General features: G+C 39.5%; 1 protein-coding gene across 1 annotated transcript in view; it reads left to right on the plus strand.

Moving 5' to 3' along the window:
- The window catches only part of stau2 (staufen double-stranded RNA binding protein 2), a 123,611-nt gene that overhangs the window by 81,774 nt on the left and 29,638 nt on the right, over positions 1-12,199 (plus strand). The window contains exon 14 of the mRNA XM_049564651.1: positions 1,610-1,723. Coding sequence (XP_049420608.1) covers positions 1,610-1,723 — 114 coding nt within the window. The remainder of the gene's footprint in view (positions 1-1,609; positions 1,724-12,199) is intronic.

The raw sequence follows: 12,199 nt of genomic DNA on the forward strand, positions 1-12,199 counted from the left end.
CCGTTTCACTGACTGCTGAGGCAGTTTGGTCTCATCTTGAACAGGAGCATCTGAAGATTAATTCCATTTATTATATGTTACGATTCACAAGTTAGGCAAGGTACGAGATGAATTAGTGTCCGTTTTTGTTATCTTCACCGCCTTGTTGGCTGTAAGGGAGCCAGGAGGGACAACTCCACCAAGTGCAGCTCTGACCACACTGGGTGTGTTTCGCCTGCCTGATTTTGTAGACTTGCAGATTTTGTTGATTTGGTAATTTTTCCTTGATATTTGTGCTTCTACCATTTAGCTTTATAGTCAAATGATTTCTGTTTTGGTCTATTTTAACTGTGTTTATTGGTGTCATTTCCTGCTTTGTTGTGCTGTAGCCTACAGACAAAGGTAATGTCGTTCAAAGTTCGGGTATAAATGACCTAGATCAAAGATTTGTGGCTGTGTAGTACGTAATAAAAACACAATCCGCCTCATAATTACATCGTATCTACATTTCTCATACAGTGCCTATTAGCAGTAAACTCAGTCTACTCTGTGCAGCGTGTCGTGGCTCTGTCAAAAATACATGCGGCATCTATTTTTATTAGCTTTTGAAACTTGCTGCGGCATTTCTGCTGAAATTACAAGAGTTGTCCAGAGTGGCTGTGGTTAGATCGGCTGCCTAGTGCAGATCTGCACTCTACTGAGGACACTTTTCTGGTTATGTTATAGAAATCATACAGTGATCTACAAAAGTATGTGAAATGGATTTATGTGTTATGATTATGGCATTCATTTTGTTTATTTTGGCTGGAACAAGTCCACTCATCACGGCTCAGAAAACCCCTTTTCATTATGACTGACTTACCTGAGGAGTCTGATGTGCAGTATGTGAAGTAGCTAGAAGCTGTCTTATCTTCGTTGCTATGTCTTTCCATATCTTGTAGCTTGCTTTTTTGGTTTGCTCAGTGATGTGTAACAGCATTTTGAATCAGCTTATGTTGTCTCACTTGAGTCCCCTCTGTCCTTTGTGTCTCCGCATCAGTCACGTATTTCTCTTCTTTCAGTTCTCATAGTTATTAATGCCATTTATTAAGATGCCTGCAGCTGTCCTGGGCATAAGTAGGCCAGGCAAACACATGCACTCGTACACAGACGCACACATGCAAATGCACACGCGTGCACAGACTGAGAGGCAGTGAGAAGTAGGGCAGACAAGCAGGCAGTATTACCAAAGCCCTTGGATCTCAGGAGCAGACTGTCCCAGGGGAGCATCATGTCATAACAGTCCTGATTGCACAGCATTTAGGAATGCCTGCAGAGTTAACCTCCCCATGATGAGGGGTCGCCAGTGATGTCATCACTACCCCTTCTGATACCCCCCCCCCCAATCGCAGATACACAGTCTTACATTCATTCCCCACCATTGCCATCTCTGTACGGTGTGGGGTAATTGTCCACAAATGCTCTGTGTTGGCAATTAGACATGCAAGGTTTACTCTCAAGCCAAGCACTTCCAAAAACACAAGCCTGTATCCCGCTGAAAACCTGAGGTGCTTGGTTTGTGCTTTGACTGATCTTTTCCTGTATTTACTTTGAGGTAACACAGTTTGCCTACCTCTGCCCTCTCCTCTAGGTGCAGTACAGTGATGCGCAGAGCGGTAAGGATTTTGTGACCTATCTGACCCTCTCCCCTGTGCAAATGACTTTCCACGGCACCGGGAGCACCCTCCAAGCCAGCCATGACCAGGTATGTCTGTGTGTGTATATACACACACGTATATGTATTTTAAGGGAGGGTGAGTGTCACACCTGTTGAACGCACTCCTGCTTTCAGAAAATGGTAGATAAATAAAAAATAGATCAAAGTGGAAATACTGTCCGACTCCACCCAAGCAGCACTCAAACATCACTCTAAATTCGTCAGCATCAAGTTTGAAAGAGAGACTGAATTAGTAAGAGATGTAAAAAAAACAAAAAAACAAAACAGAAGTAACCACTGCAAAGTTTTCACAAGCCTTCACGCTACTTTTTACTGTTTACTTATCTGTTTTTCGTGCTGTCTGTGACATTGAATGTGACACACCAAAAACAAAACAAACAATGGCATACTCGTCTGCAACAGAGCCATGTTCACAGCTCGAGTCTACTGACAATGAGAAAGGAGTCTGTAGTGTATTTTTAGGGAGTTTTCCGTGTCTAAAAAAAAAAGCATACACACGGCCATTTTGGTGGAGAAAGGTATAGGAGAACCCTTTCTGACAGAAAGCCCTCGAGACAAACTTCTCCAAGTTTTGGTTTCATACAGTGGCAATGCACACAATTTTTCAGCTTCTAAAAAGTTGCATGTTAGATGTAACACTAACCTTGATGCTGCGATAAATTTATTTAGTAATAAGATTAATACAAATCTGATAACTGTATATTGTCTGACACTATTTTTTTAATAATAATAATAATAATGATAAAGATATATCTGGGCAAAGATATTTTGCAGTAGAATAATAAGCTTCCCTCCCCTTCCGGTGTCCCCTAGAGCAGTGGTTCCCAACTGGTCCAGCCACGGGATCCAGATTTCTCCTTGGTCATACTTGTGTTTGGACATGTCGTTGAGCTGGTTTGCTGTCTCTGTTAAGTAGCTGTCTGTCACTCTTTTTACAGCAGGAAATGGCACAGACTTAGTCCATTCAGAATGGACCCGCAACCCACTTTTGGACCACGACCCACCAGTTGGGAACCGCTGCCCCAGGGGACCTTTATTGTATGGGCCATGAATTACACATCTGCCCTTTGTCAGTTTAAAAGATAATAATGCAAGTTAAGAAAGTTGCAGTTTGTTGTCAAGTGTGAAACAAACTGCAACTCTCTTGACTTGAAAATATTTTTTAAACCGACCGACGTGCATAATTTATGGCACAATTCAAACAGGACCAAAAAGTTTATTATCTCTCGCAGATGACTACCGTACACATACATTTTTTTTCTCTTGGTGGTCCACTGAAGGGGAGGGACTTTGCTTCTCTATAGATGTCAGTGCACAGGTTGATTGTAGGAAAAATAACAATAAAATTTAAATTACTTTGAGCAATAAAGATAAATGCAAACACATGAACCAAAACTATATGCAAAACTGTGCTGTCAGTAAATCATTTATTGCATCAGTTTACCACTCTGCAGTTTGTTTTTGCCGGCATGCAATAAACAGCAATGCTGATAGGTCTGTGACAACACAATAATGACAGATAATATCAGCCGGGCTCTGCTCTTTAGGCTTTGCTGATCCTGGTTCAGTGGAGTGTAGCATGTAGTGTATATAGTGTAGTATGTAGGGCATGCTGTGAGAAGATTTGGCAGGGATCTCATCCTCTAATTAACACAGCAGCCTCAGCTCTGTGGCTTTATTATTAATCACCAGGGCATCAGAACCACCTGTGATAATTACCACTGATTGCATTTCTCCTTGACAAGCCTCTGTTACACACACACACGCGCACGCACGCACACACACACACAGCCACCAGTGCTTTACGATTTTTAATCCATCAAAGTAATCCCCATCCTGAAAAAAACTTGTGGCATACCCGTCCTTTTCTCTCCCTCCCTCTGTAGTTTTCTCACTCACTCTCTCTCGCGTACTCAGAAGGAGGCTCTTTGTCTTGTGTTGCCCAAGCAGAAAACCAGTTGCTTACATTCTATCATCTAAACATAGGACGCCCCTTTATTCAGCAGTCTTCAAAGCTTTAATAAAAGGCCCGCCCGGCCCTGAATGGGACAGCTGACAGGGGGCTAGTGCCGCCACCGCTAACTGAGAGCCAAGCCAATATAGGCCAGGCAGGTCTGCGTCCTCGGGACCTGTTGTTGCCAGGAGCACTGGGGCATGACCGACTGTTAGAGGAGGCCTTTCTTTTCGTCTTCTCAGTACAGTGAGAAGTGCGACCACAAAGGGAGCACCTAACAATAAGGGGTCACCCTCAGCAGCCCCCAAACCACAACACTTCTTGAACAAAGTAGGCCTGAAGGCGTCACAGATTTGGTCGACTTTGCAGCGATGGTGCGCAGACACTGGCAGCTGTGAGGATGGGCCTGTTATTGACGTGCCAAGAAGGCCCATAGAATTACCTGGGAGTCGATAGTACAGTCGATAGAGTAGGTTCCCTGGTGTGCTGGAGAATCTCAGGCATTCGGATCGATGTGTCGTGTCTCTGAGTTGCCAATTAACAGTTCACCGGAGATCCACGTGTTTTCTATTCCACATGTTGGCCTTGGCACCCATACACGCACACACCTTGCACTCTTATCTGTGTAATTAGACATTGTAATGTGATAAAAACTTTTCCTGTAGCCTGTCTCTGTTGCTGCACACACACGCAGTAATGCCTGGTGACTCTAGTGTGTTTGGTTACACATCTCTAAGAGAATATCCTGCTGTGTTATCTGCACTGCCATGGAGGTTTGTGGCAGGTAGACCAGAGTAAGTGATTAAGATCAAGAGCCAGAGGAAATCCTCTCCACTCCTCTCTGCCCATGATGTATGAAGGAAAGATGTAGGATATGAGCTGTGGTTATGGATGAATGGCTGCAGGAATTATAGTTGCACTTGGCAAAACAGCACTTGATGAAAAATACGGAAGATCTGGATTAATTTATTACTGTTTGAAATTTGTTGGTAGTGTGTTTGATTTACGGTTTTGTGACTCTTTGTTGTTTGCAAACACACAACAGACATTACTGTCATTCATGCGTTCAATGATGACTTCTGTGTTTCTGATTAGTCTAATAGTTTTGTTGTGTATTGTTGTGGTTTTGTCTTTTTTGGCAACACAAGTATTTACTAAGTAGAAAATGTTTTACTCTATGTTTCTGTGTCAGGGATCAAACATCTTGTAGATTTAAAGAAAAAAAAGAGCGTCCGCTATTGATTATGACACCTAATTAGCATCCACGTTAAATAAGTATAAAACAATGACTTAAGGGAAGAACACACATGATGCCAAAACGTATTACTTGTTGTTACAGATCAAAGAATTGATGTAATCCTATCAGCTAACTGTTGAACAGCAGCAGTGCTAACAATAGTGAGCATGTTTACTATAAATAATGATTCAAGGGACCATCTGCAACTTGTGGCCAAAACTTTGCTGTTTTGGTTTAAAACTCAAATAGCATGCGTCCACCCCCACGTGCTCTGCTCTCTTTCTTTACTCCAGGATGGTTTGCACTAGCTGTTCATAAATCCATTATTAAATTTGTGTGGGGGCGCCAGTAGCCTCATGGTTGAGACATGTGCCGCATAACCACAACATCCATGGTTTGACTCCTTCTCATGTTTCATCTTCTCCATCCCAATGTTTCTTGTTTCTAAAAACTTAAATAAAGGAAAAGAGCAAAAAAAAAAAAAAAAAAAAAAAAAATATATATATATATATATATATATATAGATTAAAAAAAATGGGTTGCACCATTAAAACGTATGAAAGACTTAAGTAATGAATATATCACTTCCAAGAAAACATGTAGAAGAAGTTCTAGAAATAACTTTTTAGTTCATATTACAATGTGTGAAATATGTGTTTCAGAATATACACACTACCAATCTAACGTTTTCTCAGCAACAGTCTAACGCAACAGTTAACACCTGGCAGTGTGTACGTGTAAATATTTAGTAACGACTTATATGTGTGTGAGAGGCAGTTTGTGTGGGAAAACCATTTTAGTTAAGTAATGTGTAAATGTCCACTTGGAGCAGGAAGATATGGCCTGTGAATTACATCACAATATTTTTAGGCTACATCACAATACACAATATATATCTCGGTAGTTTGAGATCTCCTCTAAACTTCTGTAGACCACTAAAACACTAAACTACTGTTATAATAAAAGTTAAATTAAATACAATGAAGTTGAGTATTGTTCTAATAAAGTTTAGTGCTGTTATAATAAAGTTAAATAAAGTGCTTTTATAAAAAAGTTAAAGGACTTTTATGATAAAGTTAAATTAAAGTACTGTTACAATTAAGTTAAATAAAGTATTGTTATAAATGTGTTAAAGTACAGTTAAAATAAAGTTAAAGTACTCTTAAAAATGCATCAAATAATGTACTTTAAAATGAGGTTAAATAAAGCAACGTTATAAAAAATGATATATTATATACTGTTATATTAAAGTTAAATAAAGTACAGTTATAGTAAATTAAGAGTACTCTTCTAAATGTTTAAAATGAAGCACTCTAAAAATAAAGTAAAATAAAGTACTGTTATAATAAAGTTTAGGAGTGTTATAATGAAGTTTAGTACTTTTATGATAAAGTTTTAAAAAAGTGCTTCTATAAAAAAAAGTTAAAGTCTTTTATAATAAAGTCGAATTTATGCAAGTAAGTATTGCTAAAAATGTGTTAAATAAAGTACTCTTGAAATAAAGTAAAATAAAGTCCTTTTATAATTAGTTATATGAAGTTGCGTTTATAAGAAAGGAAAATAAAGTATAGTTATATTATAGTAAAATAAAGTGCTGTCATAAAAGAGTTAAATTATTTTCAAATAGTTATATAAAGTACTGTTTTCATAAAGGTAAATAAAGTAATCTTATAAATGTGTTAATTAAGGTGGAGTTATAAAAATGAAATAAAGTACAGTTATAATAAATGTTAAATAAAGTACAGTTATAGTGAAATTAAATTAAGTGTTGTTGTAATAAAGTCAAATGAAGCTGTTAGCAGTTAGCAAAATATTCATATATTGTTAATATTTATAAGTCACACTGGTGCTCCATGGTCGCAAAATGGAACTCAGTAGTCGCGGTCCAGAGCCCTGCAGATACAAAAACATTGGTCTTCCTTGCTCACACACTATCGCCCAGGAGGGAGTGGTCATGATGGGCGGGAGTGCATGTGATGAATCATGTTTGTGCCAATGGCTTTAAAAAATGACGTGACAATTATACTCCTTGTTCATGACATAGTTTCCATGTGGAACAAGCCACAGTACATCAAGTGTAATCAATGTATCACCCACCCCACATCCATTTAGTGAACACTTACATTATAGCTAGGCCAAGTTTTAACTTTGGAAGAGCCAAGGGAACCAGCTCCTGGTTCAACATGTCATGTTCCCAGTTCAGGTTGGAAGTGTGGATCTTAAACATTTTGGGTCGGATGTTAATAGTGAGAGCTAATGACCTACCTGTTAAAGGCACAGAGTTGGTGATCTGAGAGTAAAACCTTTGAACAGTCTTCCATTGGACAGTAAACATTAATGATTGAGAGCAGAGGTGTTGTCGGTGTAATTTTTACAATGGTCTGCTCTTTATCAACAAGTGCAAACACACACACACACACACACACACCACGGTGCTTCGGTGCCATAATCCTTGGCCTTGTGCAGACATTCCTGGAGGGCCTGTATGTGTGGGAGATATACAGCTGAGTGCTCTTTCTGACCTTATGTGCCATCTACTCGGTGCCATCTGCCAAACACATGTTAGCCCATCGGCTGCTACGCCAGCCGAAACTTGCCTGGAGCCAAAGATGTTTGTCAACATGTTCTCCATGTTGGCTCTAAATGGTTTTTGCTGATAGTTTCACCCTTAGGTTACAGTGTGTTTAATTACTGTCTTAAACCAAATGAGAAGGAAAAAAATACAGCATTGCAAACTTACTGACCAAACAAAAGTACAGTGAGTACAGAGTTTAACCCTGCTTTTCATATGCTTGTTGTAAAGCTTGTCTAACGTTCTTAGTTCACGTATTTAGCTACAGGTTTATTTAAGGGCTGTCAGAATTGGCCAAAATGACGAATGATTTTTCCTTCTAAAAAAAACTGTAGGTGAAGTTTAGTTTTAGTTTTTTTTTTAAAAAAAAAAATGTTATGTTTTAGTCTAAAGTTTCAATATTGGTTGTAGTTTTTTATTATAATTTGGGTGATATTTGTGCGGGGCAAGATTGAAGAATTTCAGAAGTTCTTCAATACAAACCCAATACTCTGTGAAGGCAGTTGGCTGACCATCATGTAATTGTCCCTGTCTCAATAAACATATGAATCAATGCCTCTTTAGGCTTGTTGTGTTGATAGATTTAACAAAATTGACAAAGACTAAAACTAAAGACCCTTACTGTATTTTTATTTTATGTTAGTTTTATAAGTACCCAACATTGCTGGTGTCTAGTTTCTATTTTTATTTCAGTTCCAGCCTTGGTTTTCTATAATAACCTTGTTTTTATTTATTCAAATATTCATTTTTCAGGCAATAGATCCATAAAAGGGCAAACCAATACAACACGAGACATAACTGCTTGTATATTTATTTTAGCATAAGCATGATTTACATACCCAATAGGTAATGTGTTACTTTATAGCAGGGGTAGAGAGCTGGTTTGCTTGTTTACCTGTGACAGGCGAAACACAGTATGAACCACTCTTTTGGCTTTGTATTTTTTAATGCCTTTGACTCGAGTTAGTCAGTATGTTTACATGCATGTAGTAGTCGAGCTAAGCTCATAGCTCAGCTAATCAGTCAAGTCGGATTTCTCGTCTTGTCTGAGTAAACATGCAGAGGAGAAAATCGAATTTCTGACCAAGTACTTCTGACTCCACCTCGAAAGGCGGCGCTGTGTCCTTTTTAATGAGTCTGAGTCTGACTCCAGTTGGACTAAGTGGATACATGCAGCAATAGTTTGATTTTAATTGAATTGTCTAGGTGTATTAGTTGAGCTACGGACAGTCCAATTTCAGTCGGACTAAGCTGTTTACATGCATTTAAAATTCCGGTTTCAGTCGGACTAAGCTAATAATTCGATTTTCTCAAGCTGCATTTAAACATACTGACTGAGTGACGCTCTGACAAAATGTAATAATTATCAATAATTTGTCAGTTATAGGTCAGAGTCCAGAAGAAATCGTAACCTGGGTCCAATACCAGCCAGTACTGCAGTCTGGCTATTAGGCGTCCCACCTCAAATCACCAACTCTACATACCTACACATTAGAAAATAAACAGATAAAATAATGTCTTACACTGTAATACCACCATAGACCCCTCTGTGCTGTGGCTGGTGCTGGAGTGAGAAGTTATTCAGGTTCTGGCAACTTAATTAATCCCACCAGGGGCCATTTGTTTAAAGCAGCTTGCCTTGCACACTTACTGTAACATATACTATAACGTGTAGACACATAAATAGATGAGTAATAAATAAAAGTCAAAGATTAAATAAAATGCCAAGCAGTTCAATGGAATAAAGGAATCTATAAATAATAATTTTTAAAAAAGTTAATAGCAGAGGTAATAAAAGATTATGAATACCGGTTAGTGTAACAAGCAGGTAAAACGTAATGACGCCCTGGTGGCAACAGAGAAAAATCGCCTGCAAAAATACGCCCAGAAGACGCGAAAATATACGTGCGACTTTCTGGAGGATTTGTTGATTGCAAAAACCAGTCAAGTCCTGTTGTGTCACTCCTGTGATCTTGGAGCAGATTTTAACATTATGTCTGTTTCTGTCTTTAATGTGAGGCTGAAAATGTGCTGTCTCACTGAGCAAGATCAAGTAAATAATTTGTTATAATTTTATTGATCTGAACTTTTACTTATTATATAACTAGATTTAAAATATTCGCTGACTGCCCAGGTTTATTTTTAGGTAACTCGTTTGAAGTGCCGTCAACCTTACAACCATGAGTTATGAGCACAAACTTCCCGCCTTGCTCTCTGCTCAAACTCTTTCAAGGTCACAGCAGCTTTGCTCAGTTAAATCTGCGCTCACTCAGTTGGTATTACAAGGACAAATTAAAGACCGCAGCAGTGGGATATATTTAGACATTTTTTCGACAGCACTAGATGCTTTTTAGACAGGCTGATTTCTGTGTTTGTTCTGCAGAGCTGAAGTAAGTCCCTCTGTGGCGGCAGTGGGACACCAGGGGGGCCGAGGCCCACTGAGCTGTGTGTGAGGTGTCGCTGGTCCAACATGAGCGACCCGCAATCGAAGATGACAGGGTGACTGTTGTCTGCCACCAGACTCTGTGTGTGTTTGTGTGTATTTGTGTGTGTGTGTGTGTGTGTGTGTGTGTGTGTGTGTGTGTGTGTGTGTGTGTGTGTGTGGGGTAGCTTTGCGTGCAATAATGTCCTCAGCTGAGCCACCCTGGGTCCTGGGGGCCCTGTCTCCCAGATTGTCAGCTGTGGCTGCTTGGGTTTTCTGCAGCAAGACCACATTTTGGCTGATTTGACGTGACATGTTGAACATAATGTATCAGGATTAAAATGTGTTTTAGACATGCTCTCAGGTAATGAGGCCTACTTTTTTAGATTAGGTTTTTCTGGATTTATTTCCCGGCTTGCCAGGTCTCTTTGGTGTGCTTGAAATTTATGGTTTTCCGTCTTCTCTTCGTAGATTGTAATCTAGATAAGTTTGTTTTGTAATACCCTGTCTATGAACTGACACCATTGACTGAGATAGTCGTATGATTTGCCTTGTGAGAAGGCCTTTCACTGATCTGACGTTAACATACCTAAACACCATTTGGTCACAAGCTTGCTCTTTTAATGTTTCTGTTCTCCTCTGACGCCAGATTCACTAACGCACGCAGATAACCATGCAAACAGGTTACCCAATCCTCCGTACAGAAACAAAATTTTGGACGGTTGGGCTAAAATTAATTGGGCATCTGACCATGTCCCTGGTATGTGGATTTTTGCTGCCAGCAGAGTTGCGATGAGTAAACAAAGGATGAAGGAATGGGGCTGCGGGGAAGTGATAATGAGTACCAGTGGGTGAGGAGTACATTTATTTATACGTTGTACACATTCCTGCCTTCATTCAATCGGCTTATAGAAAATCTGTATAAATGAGAGGGGGAAAGGGACAGCAGGAAAGCATGGTGGAAGCAAGAGGATATATGGGGCTGATTCATGGTGTGGTGACTGCTGGGATGGTCTTCAGAGATCCCCCACGGAGCTCAGCAGAACAGCAGGAGAGGGAGCTGCAGAGGGGTGGAGGTTGTACAGGCCTCGTGTTTGAAGTCTTCCTTCCCGACTGGGGCGCAGACGTTACCCCAGGCCGGGCTTCCTCTCAGGGGGTCCTGCAGGAGTGTTACCCAAGCAGGCAGCTGTCGGACGGCCTCTCCTCCCTTCTCCTCTGTCTTGTCTGTCTCGTCTTTATGTGCCAGTGTCGTGTAACCAAACGCAGCACCTGGACGTATCCTAAATCAATGTATGTGGAGCAAACTGGGGAGCAGGAACTAATCTGGATTGAAAGTTTCACTGAAGACTTTCCTTAAGTGATGGTGTGTCAGCATTTCATGTCGTTATATAACAAGGCTTTATTAAGGCAACTTAGACACCAAAGGCTTGCGTGACTTGACTGGCAGCTTTATGTCTGTAGTTTTTGTCACCGTTTCCCCTGAACTTTCACCCATGTGAAGGAAAATGTGGGTCAAATTGTAACATTCCTAAAGCTTGAAAAGTAACGATAAATATTTGGCTGATATAAAGTCACAGCTGAGTGTAATGATCCAAAACTTTGGCCTTAAGGAGCGTTCATCTGTTGCTTCTATGAGCTGAGCCAGTACTCAAAAGCTCCTCAGCTACATGGCAACAGACCACAAGAGGAACTGTTGGAAATTCTTTATAGGAATAACCCCTCGAGATGTACCATTTGATTTTAAAGGGGGTCCTCAACAAAAATAATACAATAAAAAGACAATTAGACAACATAACTAAATGGTACCTTATGTGACAACAACACAAAACAAAAAAATAAGTATTTGTCAGGGATAATATTAAGTATTAAAGTTATAAAACGTAATTTAAACAAAATTGTAGAGGTTTTATTATGGACATATACCACTGATTCTATAATAAGAAGACAGGGCATGTTCAAACAGGTAAAAAGATGATATGGATCAAATATCCAAGAGACCAAGAGGAAGCTTTAAACAGAAGCCTTGGAGACTGCATGAGTAGAAGAAAAGAGCTGTGTAAAGTGTCTCACTTGATAATTAAATGAGAAAGTTCTCAAAAACTGTTTCAAATAGTGAGTGTAATAAATAAAACGTTGTGGCCAATATTGCTGTGATAATGATAGGAGATGGCAAATTATTTTGAGTTATTAAAGGACAGGCAAGAAAAAATCTGCACAGTCTATTTTAAAGTGTATTGAGAAGAAGATTAGTTTCGGATGTGGCCTGATATACAACAGCTGCATAATCCAATATTGCTAAAATGAAAATACTGTTACAG

Source organism: Epinephelus fuscoguttatus, linkage group LG21, assembly GCF_011397635.1.
Source record: "Epinephelus fuscoguttatus linkage group LG21, E.fuscoguttatus.final_Chr_v1".
NCBI lineage: Eukaryota > Metazoa > Chordata > Actinopteri > Perciformes > Serranidae > Epinephelus > Epinephelus fuscoguttatus.